General features: G+C 41.3%; 1 protein-coding gene across 13 annotated transcripts in view; it reads right to left on the minus strand.

Annotated features, from left to right (window-relative positions):
- Nucleotides 1-215: 215 nt before the first annotated feature.
- Nucleotides 216-19,221, minus strand: part of neo1a (neogenin 1a) — a 72,666-nt gene continuing 53,660 nt past the window's right edge. For 2 of the 13 annotated variants that reach the window (XM_034221017.1, XM_034221011.1), the window contains exons 12-27: nucleotides 17,413-17,523; nucleotides 17,066-17,260; nucleotides 15,891-15,986; nucleotides 12,836-13,068; nucleotides 10,646-10,784; nucleotides 8,781-8,888; nucleotides 8,262-8,456; nucleotides 7,463-7,495; nucleotides 7,156-7,221; nucleotides 6,885-7,023; nucleotides 6,459-6,703; nucleotides 5,835-5,927; nucleotides 5,326-5,496; nucleotides 4,250-4,537; nucleotides 2,993-3,129; nucleotides 216-2,408 (exon numbers count right to left, since the gene is read on the minus strand). In XM_034221017.1, coding sequence (XP_034076908.1) covers nucleotides 2,256-2,408; nucleotides 2,993-3,129; nucleotides 4,250-4,537; nucleotides 5,326-5,496; nucleotides 5,835-5,927; nucleotides 6,459-6,703; nucleotides 6,885-7,023; nucleotides 7,156-7,221; nucleotides 7,463-7,495; nucleotides 8,262-8,456; nucleotides 8,781-8,888; nucleotides 10,646-10,784; nucleotides 12,836-13,068; nucleotides 15,891-15,986; nucleotides 17,066-17,260; nucleotides 17,413-17,523 — 2,402 coding nt within the window. In that variant the 3' untranslated portion in view covers nucleotides 216-2,255. Of the gene's footprint in view, nucleotides 2,540-2,992; nucleotides 3,130-4,249; nucleotides 4,538-5,325; nucleotides 5,497-5,834; nucleotides 5,928-6,458; nucleotides 6,704-6,884; nucleotides 7,024-7,155; nucleotides 7,222-7,462; nucleotides 7,496-8,261; nucleotides 8,457-8,780; nucleotides 8,889-10,645; nucleotides 10,785-12,835; nucleotides 13,069-15,890; nucleotides 15,987-17,065; nucleotides 17,261-17,412; nucleotides 17,524-19,221 lie in introns of all 13 variants that reach the window. The other 11 variants (XM_034221015.1, XM_034221014.1, XM_034221012.1 and 8 more) reach the window with 11 other exon arrangements.

Here is a 19,221-nt window from a genome sequence, read left to right on the forward strand (position 1 = left end):
ATCCAGATGGCACCTTGAATGGTAACCAGACATGTGTGTGTGAATGCTGGCTTGTTTGGTAAAGCATTTTGTGTGGTTGCTAAGAATAGAAAAGCACATTATAAGTGCATTTACCATCATGTTTGATGAAAAGAAGACGAGTAGAAACATTGACTTTGTTAGTATTCATAATAGTTTGTATACACAATGTATAGGAGCACCAATAAAAAAACATATTTTTTTCCAAATCTTTTTTTCAACGTTTTTTAAAAAGCCACAGATTTTTTTTCTACAGAAAGCAAAGAAATCTCTGTACATGAACAAGCAACAACATAATTCCTCATCATGAGCTGGAAAGTAAACAACTCGGCTGCTCAAATTCATTTTCATCTCTGAAGCAAAATAATAATAAAAAAAACATTAAAAAAAAACAAGACCAGCTGCCTGCTGCTTACCTAGGACACTACGTTACACAAACAGCTTTTTGATATTTAAAACACAAGATATGTATAAGAAATGTACTTTTCAAAAATTGTGAAAAAGTGCAATACAGGTTCAACTGTTTACAACTCAATAGATTATTTCCCAAATGGAGTCCGGTCCTTTTTCTTCCCAGTTTGTTTTCAATCATTTTTTTCCTAAAACGTGTTCCTCGTTTGTATCCATAGTTAAAATCTCTTACAGATATATTGACATTCATGACGATGTACATTTATGAGAAACATGGTATTCACAAAAGTAGAGCAAATGACTATGATTGCAAATGACAAATTCTTTGGGTAGAGGGTAATGAAAAACTAGTTTCTTAGATGAACTTTTTTTTCTTTTTACATCAGATTTGTGTATAGAACAAGCTTCTTTTTTTTTCATACAAAAACTACCATGTAAAAAAGAAATCCGGGAGTCCTATTTAAAAGGCCAACATCTTTGCATCTTGTAAGATTTGTTAAAGAACCAGGGCATTTGATGAAGGACAGCAGGAAAAGAAACAGCACACATTGCTGTGGGAAAACGCACACATGGTTGAGCAGTACGGACACCGAAAACCAAATATTGGTTTTTGGGAACGACACACGCTTTTGATCACTTCTCATACAAAAGATAACTGGTCTGTTGCAGGTGATTGATTGATTGATTAATGGGTGATTTCTTCTTTTTGCAGGGGTGGGGGTCAGCGCCCTGAGTCCTACTGTAGGTACCCCTGACCTGAGAGGGGATACTGTCCCACAGAACTACATAGAAACGCAGCACACCTCCGAGCGACATCTGCAAAAGTCAAGACGTCTCCAACATACAAACAGGTTGGTAAGGCTTTTAAAACGGAGCTCCCACATCAAACAAAAGACTGAGAAATAAAAGGTTTTTAATGTACATAGGGGACAACACTATGCCAGAGAAGAATGTACTGTAAAACACATCCGGCTTCTCTCCCCTTTTGATATGAAAACTGAGCTTCAGGACTCACTCTTAATCCCACCTTTCATCCAAAATAATAATAATGAAACAATGGGAAACATCAGAAGAATGAGGCAGTTTAAAAAAAACACAACATATGTACATGTTTATAAGGATATGTGTGTAAAAAAACAATACAATAACATAGAAAATAACAAAAAGTCATGGCACAATATATGACACAAGGGGATAAAAACAGAAATAAAATGACAAGGTTTATGAATGTAGGCTTGTAAAGGGGGAGGGGGGGCTGATATCCAATGTTCACTTCACTGAAACGGCCCAATAGATATACAAAATGCACAAAGAAAACACTAATCAAACAAACACTGTGTGTAGACTGCGCTGCATGAGCACCAACATCAAAACCAGCATATTTTTGGACTTTGTCCTTTTGACTTGACATTGAAACCATTGTCTCATCTTGAGCAAACGTTCGCCACAAAAAACCTTACGTACATATTTTTGCGGAGGAAAAAATTCACAATCTTCCGGTTGAAAGCGACCAATGTTTTAAAGTTCATTGTCTCTGAGAATGGTTCTTCATAAAAGATGAAGCGCGTCACTTTGTCTTCCCTCTCATGGCAATCTCCTTCCTGAGACTGAGCAAGGTAAGCCGAAAAAAGTTTCAGTCTGGAGTTTGTTTCTTTCTGCAAGGGGACGTGAGAGTTTGTTTTGGGCACAATAAGCAATTTTGTGTCCACCAGCATCTGGCTCCCAAGGTTCCTGTTTGGGTGTGTTTGTTTGACTTTAGAGTGTGTGTCTTTCCGTGTGTACGTGTGGATGACAGAGAAAGTGTGTGTGTAGGTGTGTGTGCGTGCTCATGGCGCTGTGGTGATGGCGTTGAGGTCCTTCATGAGACCCTCGAGGTGGGCCATCTCCTCGGTTAGCTCGTCGGGCTCGTAGCTCTGAGGGAGAGGAACAGGGTTACTGCGGGGGGCGGGGGAGGGGCAGGGTGCGAGGGAGGCAAGCACCTGGAGGCAGGAAGGGAGGAAGGGAGGAGAAGAGAGGAGAGGAGAGGAGGAGAGGGTCAGTCAGGGATCTTTCAGAGGATGGGGGGGTTGTATGGGTGGGATGAGGCGAGCTGGGGGATGGGTCAATGGGACTGAAGCGTCGTAAATGGCAGAAACAAAAAGAGGGAGCAGACAAAAGCAAAACATTCAAAAGAGACGCCAGTAGATGTTCAACAGCCAATCATGGATTAGGAGGCGGAGGAATAAATAAATGGTAATAAATAAAGTCATTCCAGTTATGGGGCATGTTAAGATTAGTTGTTAGAATTTAAATAAATTGATCAAAAGGCAGGCGACAACAGCATAACAAAATGGTGAGATTGAAGTTGGAAAGAAAAAAAAGAGAGAAAGAACAAACAGAAAATGTGGTTAAAACCAATGTCCAGTGGAAGTAACCTTATAATCCAGTGCCCAAAGAAAAAACATGGATTTGGAAGGAATGTGTGATAGGTATACTTTTAAAAGACAAGACTAAATAGTTATTAGGCCTGGCAATAAGACAGTCTGCATTTCTAAAAGCTGCCAGAGTGGGGCGCTATACTCACGCTGTCGACATCTTCCAGCATCTTGCTGGTCTCTGGTACGTCAGGGGCGTTGGGTACGGTGACGATCATCGGAGTTCGTGTCCTTCCTAGTGTTCCAATAGAGGCTGTTTTAACAACATGGGGGTGAGTAGGAATCCCTGAATGCGACAAACACGTGCACAACAGTCAGTGAAGGCAACAAATGACAGTAAATCTAAAAAAGTACTCTTGGAAGTGTAAAAAAACCGATAGCCTTGAGTCACTTTCTTCATGTATCTGTCAAAATAACATGCTATGTGAATACGTTTTGAATGAGTTTTCAAAGTCTTATAGAGCAGATTAATTTTGTGAAAAAAAGTTGTGAAAAATGCCATAACACAAAAATGTTGCAATAGGTGAGGATTTCTTAATTATGGTGAACACACACACTGAATTTTGTACCACATACACAATCCTGATGCAGGAAATATTCAAAAGGTTGAAGTCGGTTACTGAGGCAAGTAGCGATTCCCAAATATCAACTATTTACTTTTTTGAAAAAGTACAAAATAAGTTAAAGGGGACCTATCATGCAAAATGCACCTTTGTACGTCTTTTATACATGAACATGTGTCCCCGGTGTGTCAGGGAACTCACCAAGTGTCAGAAAACACAACCCTCTCTCTTTTCCTCCATACCCAAATCTCTATAAACGGGGCTTTAACGGATCTGATACAGACTGATACAGATTTGAAAATAGTGTGACGTCAGTGACGAGGAGCTCCGGCTATATGGCCAACTCTCCACCTATCAGGGGAATGACAGGTTGCCGTGGCATGGTAACATGACGCTCGTAACTCGGCCCCCTCCTTTGCATGGGGGGGGTGGTCAGCTGCAGCGCATGCAAACACAGGGGTGGAGGGGAGCAAAATGAGGCATGGCTAAAATGCATGATCTGTTTGGTATTTTGAAAAAGAAAACGTATAAATATACATTATATAGGTATGGCCCTACAATATATTATTCAAATATAGCATGATAGGTCTCCTTTAACATAACCTTTAATTGAAGAGAAACATTTATGTGACAAAACATAACAGTTAAGAATCGAAATGTCATGTCAAGCAAGTTCTCGATTGTTGTAATGCAGGTGAAAATATAAATAAAGAACTGTTGATTATCTGTTAATTTAATTCAATAATCTGTATCTAATGAATAATAATCACATGCTGCAACTTTTGGATTTATTTTAGATCCCTGGTGTGTGTATGTGTGTTAAATATGAGTGTGTTTGCTCACCGGCCTGAGCGTGCAGCTGTGGGCTGGGCAGGGCAGACGACTCGTACGACGGATGGCTGCCGGCTGGGATGGCAGGCACGGCGAAGCTCTTGAGGGGGTGGGCGTGGGCGTGGGGGTGTGCCGAGCGGAGCGGGGGCAGGTTGCTGGAGTAGCTGGGCTCTTCCTCGGTGGTGGAGGAACCGTGATAACTGCCCTCAGGGTCCACCATGATCTCCGAGGGGCAGGAGACCTGGGAGGAGGCGGTGGCTGGGGGGAGGGGCTCTGAACTGGGGGTGTTCCTCACCGACTCTGGAGGGGGGCCGAGGGGTTTGGAGAGAAATCATGAGCAGATGTTCACAGGCTCACAACTTTTTACATTCACAGGGAACGATAACCAACTTCATACTGTCACTTTCCAGCTAGCTAGAGAACTAATGCACTGCTTTAGAGACAATTATAAAAATCTTCCTGGTATTTGGAAAAGTCTTAAATCAACATTGTACTGATTGTATTTTCTATTTTGTTATTTTCTACATAATTGAACAAATCATTCAAGAGAATATTCTTAATAAATCTGCTACTCAATTAAGTCTTTTTATAGCAAAACATTCCAAAATAACTTGATCTCAGCTTCTCCAATGTGAATATTAACCATTTACCAGGGAAATTGTGATGGGTATTATTCCGTTATTCTGGACATTATACAGACTATATAGTTGACTGAAAAAATAACACGAATGTTCAGTTGAAGCCCTGCAATGCAAACAGTCAACAATAATCCATATGTTTTGTAAATGGAACAGCCAAGACAGTCGAGCTCTCAGCTGTCACTGTAAATGAAAAACAGACAAAAAAGTCTGACGTGCGTCAATTCGGAAAAAGTAGAAGTTAGTAAAAGAAAGCATATAGAAACTTTTTCAGCAGGCAGGAAGTTCAGAAAAGAGAGGTTAGTAACAAAACCGTTGCAAACTACAACATGAACGCAGCCATATGGCAGCAGCATGTGAATGAATAAGAACATGATTATTAAATGAATGAATATGACCAGTGTCCCCCTCTGTATGTCTCCTACTGTCCAGCAGGTGGCAGTGTCTCACCTGTAGAGTCCACCCTCTCTAGATGGGAGATGGGGGTGGCACAGGCGTGCGGGCGAGGGTGCCCGCCGCCCTGGTGGTACATGTAGCTGCGTGTTGTCGACGCCAGGCTGCCCATGTGATAATGGTGGTGATGGTTATCAAGGGAATGGATGGGATGAGCACTAATCACAGCTGTGAATGGAAATGGACATGGATACAAACACAAACAAGACAAGATGTTTAACAAGCTGTAAAAATGATGAATGGCATGGAAATAATGCTGGTGAGATACACACACATGCAGCTGTAATAAACACACTTGAATATTCTCTCTGTCAAAAAGATTCAGGATGGAAGACAAGCAGAAAAATAAATGATAACAATGATTATTTTCTAGGTAGCATGACATGGAAAGATAAGATAGATTTGGAGATCTGTATTACGTTGTGCTCTAATCAACACGTTTTATCGACTGTTATCTGTTCATTATGAATGACTTATCACTCTCTCACACACTCACACACACTTACGCTGAGGCGGCTGTGAGTCAAAAGGCATCATCATTTTAGGCCTCATCCCTCGTCGGCCTGCTAGTGTAGACATGCTGTCCTCTGATTCGTGGCCTAAAAGGTACGGTGGAAACCAGCCATTCAGAACGATTTTTCTTTTGTGAATGATCCATCTGTGATCTTAGGATCCATTTTATATAATTGGGTTTTTGATCTCTAAATCTCACACACAGCACATGAACTAGTTACATTGAGTGGATTCACTGTACTGTGGAAGTTGTGATCATAACAATGGACATTATGTATGAAAAGCATGAAATGTGTTGCATGATAACCACAGAAAAAAACACCAGCAAGCACAAGTGTTGACTTGTGAAACAAAAACACCATCCCACTTTCTCCATCCTCCTGCAGTCATCCCCCTGCAAGCAAACCTGGGGGTGTTAGCACATTTCCTGCCTTAAAACCAAACAGTTTTCTTAGTCCCCAGAATCTACTTTCCTGTCCCCAACTCCCGCCAAACTCAAGACGTTTACTCAGGATTATTATGCATGTAATTCAAGCAGCAACGGTGACATTTCAATTCGATCCTTTCCCATAACATTTAAGTGAAATTCTTCCCCCCCCCCCCTCGGCGAGACTGACCGCGGTAGGAGTTTCGCCGCTGCTGGAGGTGGGGGTTGTTCTCTAGGCTGCTGTCAGCCGGCGTGATGTCCTGCGAGGTGCGGGGGATGGGCGTTTCCGTCATGACTGGGTTGGGATCCGGCGACTTGTCCATGGGTTTGAGTTCCAGCCTCTCGTGGTGAATCCAAAGATCAGGGGGCTTCAGGTCTTTGGAGTTTCCCTTGTATTTGTGTGAGCCGTTTGAGGATTTTGAGGCAGCCCGCTTTCTGCAGAAAGAAAACACAGACGTATCAGTGAGAGACTCCTCTCAGTTATAGAGAGAAGTACAAGCAAAAAGGGACACATGTGGGGAGCTGAAGATTAGTAACCAGAGTTGGAAGATGTATTTCAGAACTCTGGAACATGAAAAAGGACAAGAAAAAGTAAAAGTGTTACTGAGTTTCTTACTTTTTCTGGTGGGACGTGGTGCGCCGTGTGCACAGGAAGGCCCCGACCACCACCACGATGATGGTGAAGGCTCCCACTGAGATGATGATGACGATGACCAAGATGTGACCTTCACTGTTGCCTCCAACCCCTGATTTACCTCAAGAGGAGAAAGACCGGATTAGACTAGCTATTGGATGCCAAAATAATAATGTACATCCACTAGTGTCTGACTAATAGCATCATAGCTGAACAGGATTGTTAAAGAAGGCAGCTGAGAAGAAAACCTTACCAACTGGATTTCCACCACTATCTGGATGGTTTCCTGGGTTGCCCTGCTTGGGTGGCAGATTTGAGGCTGATTCAAAATGGAAAATATATGTTTTAGTGAAACTCCCTCAAGTGTTTTCATGGCCTCTTATACTGTCATATTTATACCTGAGATGCATTATATTCTGAAATGTTTTACAAGCACAAATAGATTTTGCTGGTCATGCAGCCAACATTTTCATCAGCCAAGAAGAAGGTAATCTCCAGAATGAGAGATACACAAGGTGCAGAGTCAGCAGTGGAAGATAAAGTGTGAAGGGGGAATTTACCTTGGTCATTAGCCATTTTGTCAGAGGACTCAGCTTAACAGGCCAAAGGAGAGCAGGGAGGGAGAGACAATAAAAAGCAAAAAACAGGTTAGTGAAAAAGAGCAGATTTGGAGACAGGAATAAAGCAAGAGATTAGAGTTGTGAGGAGGAGGAGGAAAGAGGCAAATCTAGAAGAATTTAAACCAACAGCCAGAGTGTACTACTGACACAGCCAAGAAGATATTAAAAGCAAAGCATCCAAGTGAAGAAGATTATAAAAAGTGTCCTACACACAGTACAATAACACATACTGATTTTCAGTAAAAAGAAAATACCAAACATCCAAAAAATACTGAAATGAAACCTGAAATGTACTCAGAGGTTAGTGTGAATTTGCTGACGATTAGTGGCAGTAATTTAGTCCTCCCCAAGCAATCAACAAGGCATGGGAAACATCCCTGTGCCCGCTCTCAAGACACTTTCTCACAAACAACTTAATCAGGAGGAGAAGTGTTAACTAGAAACTCATTTTAAGCCAGGACCTGATCTGGCAAGGCACTGCCGGTCATTAACATACCAACAAAACACATTCCCGGTGGAATACTTTGTAATGTGAAACTTGTATCATGTTGCTTCACATCATGAACTACGAACAGAATAGTAAATACCACCAAAAATGTATGATTCTGTCTTTGAGTGTTAAAAACTGCAGTGATTAGGTGTCTGATAAGCCTTCAAACTCATGTATCTGTTTCTCAAACTGAACTTCCAAGACTTCATTCACTTGTCCTTAACGTGTTCCTATATTTTCCTAACTTACTCTTTGGAGTTCGGAATTGTACAGCCTCAGACATGGGGCCCATGCCCTTTGAGTTTCGGGCCTGGATCTTGAAGTAGTAAGTGGTGTCCAGCGTCAGCTCCTGGATCTGGTGGGTCAGGCGGTTGCCAACCACTGGTTCGATAACCCAGTCATGGACCTCAGCGTTGACATCTGTACTGTAGTAGATGATGTAGCCTACAACAGGGAGGGTCAGGAAGAAAGACAATTCCATTAAGATAGAGGCTTTAACGCTGAGCAAAGCAAGATCAACTACAATGCTTTTGTGCTATTTCCTCCAAGTACTGTATTGTGTCATATTATCACTCTTTATTGGGTTTATTTATCTCACTGAATCTCTTTTTGATAAAATATGTTGAAGACTGACGAGATCTGAGCTCTCCTGCATGACAACAAGTAAAACAAATATTCCTTGGGACTTTGTACACGTTAATGATAAAACTTGAGTCTATATCAATCTGAGAACATAAAATACGTAACGCACGAGACTTGGATACTGACCAGTGATCTTCCCGTTGGCCTCGGAGGGAGGCTGCCAGTTGACGATTATGGTGCGAGGTTTGTTCTCCTTGCTCACCACGGTAACGTCTTTCGGGGAGGAGCTGGGAACTGTTTAGTGGTGGAGTGATTGAGACAGGTCATTTATTGCTGATAAAAAACATGACATATTGTAATGCTCCATCTTTAACAACATATTTCTCTCATTAATTATGTTTCTATACGTCATTAATTAACTCATATGATATGTACAGTATGTATATTGGATGTCTAATGTTTAGCTTAGCAAATATCTTTTGGATACTGTGTGTGCATTTTATGAATTTATGTGATTTCTGTGTTTGTGTGCGTATCGTGTAAGAGGCTCTACTGAAGTGACAACCTAATTGTTATGACGTTGTTTTTACATGTCAGTGCACAATGACCTTGAAGATAATATTTATTTAAACGATTGTGAATCAAACCCCTGGCTGGACAGATATAAGAACTGGCTGTTCTCCTCACTTCTTCGGAAAAACAACACATAATGTTTCACTTCGTTTTTTAAAGTCCAACAAATCTCAATCCAATAGCCGGATAAATACGCCGATTCCAAGAAAATTAGCCTTTGTTTTTAATGTGCTGTTTATTTTCAGGCCACCATTAGCTCAGCAGTAACAATTTACTCAATGAAGTATGGACTCTGACACTTTAGTATTTGCTGTGTGTATATTGTAAATACAGAATAGCCAATTTAACAGTAATATAGTAACTAAAGGGAGATCATTCACTGTCATCCCTCCGATGTTGTTTCAAGCTAAATGTAATTGAATCAGGAAAAGTATAATGAACCAAAACAAAATGCTTTTTGCTCTACAAGCTTGACCCCATAAAGACTCAGGTCTTGGTTGGCTCCTCAGGCTGATATACCCGGCCATGATGCTGCAAATCAAGAGAAACATGAAAAATAAATATGTTTTGTTAACACAACATTTTATATGTATTCTTATGGTTATAATTATCATTAATTTCTGATTCGTCCATTGGCGTATTGTGCGAGAAAGCAGGGTTAGTCCAAAGGGCTCTTAGTGAACAGAAGAGCAATACTTAAATTATACAGGCCTCACCCCCTGCATGCCACACTGGTTTCCTACCGGAGCACTTTCAGCCACAGACTGAGATCACCGATAACCACCACACAGCGCCACAGGAGGTCTTTCCTCCCAGTGGCCATCAAACTCTTTAACTCTTCACCCCTAAGTAAAGCGCACTGAGAACTTACACACCAACACTATGTGCAATATACATATCAATATAATTAACATCATTGCAATACACTCGCTGCTATATATATATATATATAACTATGTGCAATATTATATTATTATTAGTATTATTATTAATAATGCTATGATAACGTGCAATTACGTAACTGCCACTACGTTTTAATTTTTGCACTACTAACTACTTAATACTGCTAATAATGATTGCATTGATTGTGTGACCATCTATGTTTCATGTTGTCTGTGGATGTTTAATTGCTCTTTTTCTGCTGTGTTTATTGTGTTTATTGTATTTTGTTACTCTGGCACAACAATTTCCTTCGGGATGAATAAAGTCTTATCTTATCTTATTCGCCAACCACCAATTTCACTTGTGGTTAGTGTGAAATCTATTGATAAATACCTTCCATATTAACTCGATTAAACTATACTGTACAGTGACCGTTTGGTTATCCGCAGGTCTGTCATCTCCTTCCCTTCGGTCTGTAAAAAGTGAAACATTACTTCCAGCCAGCCAGGGGCTCGTTACATTGGAGCATGTCTTTGTGGATGTGTACATTTGGTGTGTTTGTGCACAATTATTCATGAGTCTTTGTTTGCTCCTACTGGTTTCAAAGGTGGTGCCCTGAGCAGTCATGCTCCACGTGCTGGTGCGGCGCCCTTTGGTCACCATGACGGAGAACTCGTACAGCGTGTTTGGCTTCAGACCCGTCACCATGTGGTTCAGGCTGGTGGTGTTGGCCATCTGGAAACACACAGGCAAACACACACAATAAACAATAATTCAGTTTGTTTGATTGTAGATTACATTCACTAAACACAGATGAGGGATTCAGAAGTATTTTTGTCAGCAAAGGAAAAATAATAGGAGAACACTTTACTTAAAAAACATTATTAAAATTAATATTTCACTATAAAAACAGCTGACATATATTCTTCTCTCAATTAACTAAGGAATTCATTGTTACTATAACTCTGGATGTTGTGCATAGTTTATTACACTCACTGACCACTGAGGGGAACCAGAAGCTTTTACATTCTGTAATGCTCAGTCATGTTTGGTGTGAAACATGATGGCACAGAAAGACGAGTGTAGCCATTGTGAAAAAGCTTTACACTGCAGATTAGCATAACATCAAGTTACAAAACACAAGGGGTCTATTTAAAATGTCTACAGCATCACAAACTTTAAATTAGTCAGCAAGTCGAAAATAAACGTGGGTTATGTCATCTTGATGTGTGTTGTCCTGAGCTGGCAGGCTTGCTGTGGTTTGTCGCTCGCTAACAGCCCTATCTGTAACATTGCGTGCTATCACAAAAGTGCAGTTCTCCAGCGGGGATGTCACACAGAGGGCAGTGGGATAGGAAAAGAGAAATGTTCTTAAGAAACATGCTGCCAGTTTGAGAGCAGTTGTCTTTTCAATAATGTACAAGCTTGTCTGGCTAGACTCGCATCAGAGTAGAGGACATGATGAACATTACGGCTTCACTGTTGGTTAGACTGGTTTCAAGGTTTACGTGCACAAATACAATGTAGATTTCGGAGATAGGAATCCTCTGATTAATACAATACACCAAAATAGACTTGTTAGAAGATGGAATTTGGTTATTGGGACAGAAACATAATGAGCCTGTGAAACTCTTTAATTACTGTCACAGGCGGAGAATCAAACCAATTTGAGCAAGAAGGCAGCAAAACCTGGCTGCTGAGTCTGTCTGTGTGTGTGTGTGTCTGGTGTATATGTGCATGTGTTTCTGAGTTGGCTAGATGGAGAATGCACTTTCAGAACTACAGAGTATTTTCCTAGTTCTTAGATTCTCTTGTCCTTGTTGAATAATTGATCAGTCAACGTAGGCCTTTATCAGAGCTCTGCTAGGTCACATGTTTGCATACATACATGCAGCCATAAAAAACACTTTTGCCATTATTGTAAAGTTGGGAGGGAAGAGGTGTATAGAAAACAACATGCACAACATTTTCTGTTGAATATCTAACAAAGAAGCAGCTTAAGAGCTTTTGCTGTGATAAACGATATTACTGCACTTGCTGTAACCACTGTTCATGGATGATGCCAAATCAACCAGGACAGTGATCTTACAGGATATTACTGACAATCAATCAATTATCAATTGCAGCCCTACAACTCTAGAGTCACTAAAAAGAGACTTAAACATAATAAACTATAATAATAAGCTATTGAGTTAACTGAGTTGTCAGCCACATTTAACGCGAATGGAGAGCAATGAGAATTTTATTCAGCCTACAACTTTATGAAGACAAACGCCTTTACACTTAATTCTGAGGGAGATGTTCTCAGTTGAAACAGACTTCTTCTCTTTATAGTGCTTCCTGAGCCGGATGAAAATAGATTATTGCTTGGCATTATCCTGCCGCTGTGCTTGGGAGCTGCTGTGGGAATACTTTATTATATATCATTGTATGACATTGCTTTTCATTTTCAGCACATCAATACATCTCTCTGGTAAGTGTAGGCGCAGCGGGAGGCACAAAGTCCCACAGCACTAAAATACACAGAAATCGTACTGTATTAAATGAAGGCGCATTTTTAGAGTTTGATCAGACTGAGATGATTCAAGTTTTACTTCAATGAATTTGACTCGTAAATAAGTTACTTGAGCTTTAAAGTGCTGAGCTAAACCAGAAAAAATTAGAAAATTAAACTGGGGCTTCAATTTATGAGAAAATCTTTCTCAATTAGATTGACAATAAGTTTTTTTTAGTGCAATGATTTTAGGTAATCTACACACATTAAACCAGGAACATGAAGCTCTTACCTTCACTTTAGTGTTGGCAGGGATGTTGGTCTTCCAGCGGACGGTGTAGAAGCGGTTATCTGTGATCTTTTGGTTCTTGGGCAGCGAGTTGTCGGCCCAGGTCACCTTGATGGTGTCGTGGCTCAGCACGGAGGACTGAACACCCACAGGCGGCATCATGGGAGAGGGGTCTGGTACTGGGGTGTATGGAGCATGATAGTTGATAGACATGTCAACATCGGGGTCTATGGGGTCTGCATGTTATGGCAGGAAACCCGCATGCATGCACACAAATTAAAATGACCAACATTAAAACATAAAGGAAAAGGCGTGGCGGATCGGACAGTGGAGTCAACAAAGGATGCAGGGAGGAACAAACAGAAGAAAATATGGTTAATGAGTTTAAATAAAGAGGGAGGGAGAAAACAGATAAGTGGATGGGATTGGGAAGGATGAAGAGAAAGAGAGAGAAGATTCTATTAGAAAAACAGACACAGACCTCTACAATAGGACAAATCTACAGAGCTGGTGCTTTAAAGAAACTACTATACAGTATTTTTCCATCAAGAGCTACTATATACTACAGAGAGAGAATGGAAAACTCTATTCATAAGAAAAGATTGCAGTAAATGGAAATCTAGGCAGAGAGCAGATAACCACAATCCTACAGCCAACATTTTCAAGCTCACATATTTAAGTGTTAACACACTCTTTTCAGAGAAAGGAGGTACTGGCATGTGTTTTGACGTGTTTACATCATGGACCTGTTCCCAACATTTGAATGCAAAGTGGATAAACAGACGGACTAGGGATTTACTGGAAAATGTTCCTCTTTGCAGAGTAACATCTAAAAGGCTGCATTATGTCCTTGAAAACTGTAGAAAGAATGCCGAGGCTTTAAGTGAGGAAGCCTGCAGGCAGAGAGGAGGGTCACGGTCAAGTGGTAGTTTCATGTGTGTCTGTGCTTCAGATCTGAGCCTTTTGGCAAACTCTGGCACAACTAGAAAACATATATTAATGTGCGGTTTCCTTGTTGAATAAGACAATCAATTAAATGAATACCACAGGCTTTTTGTATTATATTTTGGGGGATTCAAGGACACAGAATAGTTTTATAATTATTCTCATGTATTGATTCCAGTTGTATCAAAACTGGTAAATGTCAATACTTTCTCAGTCACCCATGATGACTCTCCTCCTTGACCAGCTGTTGGTCCTCTCCTCTCTGCCTCGCTCCATTTGACACCTCTTTGTACAGAGCTGCCCTCATTACATTCCCCAGTCAGAGTCAGAGTGTGTGTGCATGATGAACACCCAGCATTCGTGTGGTTATGGAGAGACACTGCGGTTTTTGGAGTGGCATGCAAGCTGCATTTCTTTACCCAGGTTTGTGTTACCACAGTCTCCAGTGTTAACCAGTAGAGCAGGGTGCAGGAAAGAGTTGCCCTGGTAACATTATGTTACAGGTCCGGATGCAATTCCTAATTTCCTGCTCCTAAGTTTTGGCGCCATGTTATTATAACATATTCAACCCAGCACTCTCAACCTAAGTTCACCAAGTTTCTCCTTTTTTTTCAAAAGTTAAAGTGCTATGTAGGTCAGCTCGTCTTTTTAATACCGACTTGAACAAACTGGCAGGAAGGGAACGCGCCCCAGAAGATTCAGCAGACGATGGTTGTGGGCTTTGGTTCTGCTTTGAGAGGAAACGTTTGGATCTGACGAAGGGTTGCCAAGAACACCACAGGGGGTCTGCGAGTGTGTGTGAGGAAGAGAGGGCTTCATACAGAGAAGGGTACAGTGTGACAGTGTGTGGGTGTGCGCGCACTTAAGACTGCCACCCCCCCTCGAAGCATGTTGACGGGATTCATGTCATCCAGCATCCCACCCCTCCCCGCATGGCTGTGCAATGGTGCTGCTGCAGAGACGAACTGCAGTGATCAAGGCTTCATGGGGGGGGCGGGGGTGGGCAGGATGGGAGAGGAGGCAGGTGCAGCCCACATTCGGGGGACACCACAGGGAGCATGGGCTGGTTGTCTTCTGACATTGTCACATAAACTCTGTGAACTCCACTAACATGCAGTCTAACTGGCAGTGTTTTCTCGCTTTCAGATCATTTGTCAGGCACTCTGCAGAGAGACTTAACTTCCTCTTCTAATTGTGAGCTGAGGCTTAAAGAATTACAGAGTCTCGGGCTGGCAGCCAAACTCGATTCCCCATATTATTTGCCCGATGCGACAAAGCTGTTTCATTATAACAATACATCCAATTACCTTATTTAGGTTGATATTCCTTTTTCATGCAAATCTAAGACAGTGACAAATAGTTTTGTAGCTATTTTGTAATTAAGATGTGTTTAGCCAAACTTTTTCTGATTGAAAAATAAACTTGTAAAGGCTCATTTGTAGACATTAATAGTGACTCTAAACATAATAGTTCTGCTATTGCTTGTTACTTACACCTACGCCACTAAATCTCTTTGGCTCTACTAAAAAGTATGTAAAATGCCTGTTTACACTGATTAAGTTGGTGAGCTATATTCCAGTGTGGGTTATTTATTATAACTCCTTATAACATATTTGTGAATGTATGTTGATCTGTTGCCTCTCATATATACCTTACCTGGGAGTTGCTAAAGCTGCTAATGAATTATCCTTTTTGGGAAAAATAAAAAATAAAGTTGTGTAAAACCTGAAGAGGTTCTCCAATAATATTTCTTTATTCCACTCTTTGTTGTTGGATATGTGCTCCTTCAATATATTGGAATATTATTCCCTGACAACCGAGGACATCTGGTAATGTAAGGGCAACATTTCAGAGCCTTGAAATTTTGATTAAAAAGAGACTCAAGTAAACGGGGAGTCATTAAGGAGAGAATTAATTAGAGCAGGGACAGCCAGATGACCCGTTATATCTCCTTGGTAACTTGGAGTCGAGACAAATTCAGCCTGATAATGATCTGAGATTAGAGAGAGCAGAGATAACTGTTCACAGGATTTAGGATGCTACCATTTGCAGTGTACCGAATGATAAGAGATTTAAGGTCGGCATGGAGATGTGTGGATGTTTGTGGTCCTACCTGACTGCGGTCTGGTGATGGCGCTCTCGTACACCGGGATCCCCTCACCCACGTTATTGTAAGCCTTCAGGGTGATGACATAGTGGGAGCTGGGGACTGAGAGAGTGATAGAGAGAGGTTAAGAAAGAGCATGGTGAGAGACACAGGAAGAGCGAGATAAAGGATGTGTCCGGCCATCTAATCAAGCCCAACCTCTCAAGACCCTCCACTGATAATTGCGATATTGGCCAGAATGAGTGTTTGGACACAATCCTCCTCTTATTGTGATTGTAATAAGGGCTTCAATTATGCATACATAGATATTCTGCAAGACTTTTCCTCCTAAATCTATCCCATTTAATATGATTATTATTATCTAAGTCTGACCTTTTCTGAAGCTTAGATTACTGGAGTATTAATTGTATATTATTGAGTTTGACCTACATAATGGGTATGGTAGAAACAAAGAAATAACTATGGAGCAAAATGTGTGTTTTGCTGTCCAACGAAGCAACATCACTACCTATTGCTAATATAAGAAATGTCAAAACATTGATTTCTTGAGTTCTATTAGTAGATAATGTATTCCAACTCCTCCAAAGTTCCATACTGGTAACATGTATGCATATGTCAGTTTCTCAAAGGTTGGACTAATGCAGAGAAATGTCTCTTACTGTATGCAACAGTAGGAACAAGCAGAATATTTTACTAAGGTAGACCTTTCATTTTATGTTTCCTTTTCTTTTGATGACAGCAATAATTAATACCACCAAAACTATTTGGTTTGATTTAAATAATTTTGACCCCTAATTATCGTGTCCCCATTAGGCCACTCTGTATAATTAACGGCTGAGGCGTGTGGTGGAGAAGATCTCATTAATTCTGTAAATGCTCTCTATGAGAGATGAGCTGCTTCATACTGTTTGTGTGTCTGGTGAGGGTTTTCTCATTTGTTATTAAAATGTCACATAACTAGTTAGTTCTATTTCTAAGTAGGACAATCACAGTAATGTTTCTAAATGTTGACATTTTAGTATATGACGCATTTGTCCCCACGCTCTCATTACTATCTGAAACAGAGCTATTTGACAAATCAGCTGAGATTCTTCAATGTCATGATGTTGTGTGACAAATTAATATTTCAGTAAAAACAGAACACAAGCATTACGGCAATGTTTGAATGAACATGTTCTTACAGAGGTTCTCGATAGTGTAGTAGCGCTGCTTGTAGTCCACTTTGATGGTCTGGGCATGGGGACTACCGATGCCATAGCCGATGGTGTAGCCCCTCACCACAATGTCCTGGTTCTCTGGAGGCGTCCAGCTCACCACGATGCTGTTGACCAGCGGCCGGACGTGGAGAGAGCTGGGCTGGTCGGGTACACAGGATTCTAGCAAAGGAAATACATTAAATAATAACTTATAAGTATGTCTTTACAATTTCAGAGAGCAACATGGGTAATTAAATGCTGAAAAAGGTTGAAAACATACATTCCAAACCTAGTTTAGTCTGTACATATTGAGTAAAGCAGATGATTTTTACCATCCAGGTCGCTCTCAAACGTCTCAGTTGTGGTCCACTCGGTGGCCGGCCCTGTGCCGTTCACAGTAATGGCCGACACCCGAAAGGAGTACTCAGTCCCACGCTCCAAACCTGGACAGGAAACACAAGCCGGTCAGATTCAGAATGTTTAGACTGAGCTGTGGCTGATCTGAATTTCAAGCAGCAACAAAACTCTTTCTTTAAATCTTCTCTCTCCCTCTAAAACCTGATTTTATTAATAATTTACAGCTGCTGTCAACTTGGCTGGTAATCTGGGGTTTCAAGTTGCAGACACAATACATTTTTGGAAAGAAACACATATTTTAAACAGATTTCCTATTCCTCTGCACAATTTAAGGAGGAATGTATAAGCTAGCCTGGGGAAGGATTAAGTGAGGGTTTCTGTGCAGTTCATTTTCTGTTCAACTCGATATCACAGGAGTGATTGAGATTTTTTTTTTTACCTTTTACTTTTCTTAATGGTAAATAAATCTTTATCCACCAAAGCATATAATCAAAGAGAACAGTGTGTAAAAGAAGCCAGCACAGAAAAGTAACACAGAAATCTTTTGGAGTTTGGAGTTTAGTTAATATTTTAAAGCTATGTCTCCTTCAGAGTTGATTCACTGCTGGGTGCCAGCTTTAAAATGCACAAAAGAGAGGAGAGCCTGCTGACAAATGAGGTGTTGCTTTTTTAATTTGCTGTAAAAATTGTCATCATCGCTACATGCTAATCCTGCTGCCTTTTCTTTTTTGTACCCACTATTCTGGGCCGCCCTTGGGGGGTTGCTTCTGAAGACTGCCTAACTATCCATGCCTCCAAGGCTACAACATCTTCTTCTAAACGCTTTTGAACCAACAAACACCCCACTGTCCCCCCCCCCAAAATCTACTTTTAAGTGTATATTCTCTTTGATGCAGCACACAGCTTGACGTCAGGCCACTTGAAAGTTGCTGAGACAACATCTAATATTAATCACCAGTGCAGCGTGTCTCTGGTGATGTTTTTGTGGTAGCAGCGGGTGACGTTACGGTACAGTAAGACATGAGACCCTCTCAAAGTGTTCAGATCAAATGCAGATAAACAAACACAATTACAGACAGACCGACTCCAAACATCAACTCAGACATGTCTTGAATCTGAAGATCTTAAATATTGTAGCATGTCAGAACTAATTGACGGATACATGCAGCAGAGGTCAAATGGAGTGTGATAGCATAAGGGTTTTTATGTAGGACCTGTATGTAGGATCAAATGGGAAATTGTGGATGTGTGGAGCTGTGTTCTTAGTAAAGAGCACAAACCAGCGTTTCCGCCAGGGGGCCGTCTTGCCGTCATTTGACGCCCTTATTCAGCTCGGGACACCCTGAACTCGAGCCGAGGGCGTCCAAAACATATTAATAATTCGAGAGTAGATCGAGAATTTTTATTGCTTGAAATGACGAAAAGGACATCCCTCTGTTGGAGGGGCAAAGGAGTCTGGTGGGATTATTTTCGGAGTATTGAAGATCGTTTCCCCGACATCGAAGGCACCGGCTGCTACAGGACAACACGGAACGTGCACGATTTGGACGCGATGAGCAGGGGGAGTTTAGTGGAGCACGCGCGTGAGCTGTGCCTGCGAGCGCGTGAGCTGTGCCTGCGAGCGCGTGAGCTGTGCCTGCGAGCGCGTGAGCTGTGCCTGCGAGCGCGTGAGCTGTGCCTGCGAGCGCGTGAGCTGTGCCTGCGAGCACCAGAGCCTCGCAGCGGCAAAACTGAGGCTCCCTGGTAAACTGTGGTAACATGAAGAGCCGTTCGGGAGCCGAAAC

The sequence above is a fragment of the Gymnodraco acuticeps genome, unplaced genomic scaffold, assembly GCF_902827175.1.
Source record: "Gymnodraco acuticeps unplaced genomic scaffold, fGymAcu1.1, whole genome shotgun sequence".
Taxonomy (NCBI): domain Eukaryota; kingdom Metazoa; phylum Chordata; class Actinopteri; order Perciformes; family Bathydraconidae; genus Gymnodraco; species Gymnodraco acuticeps.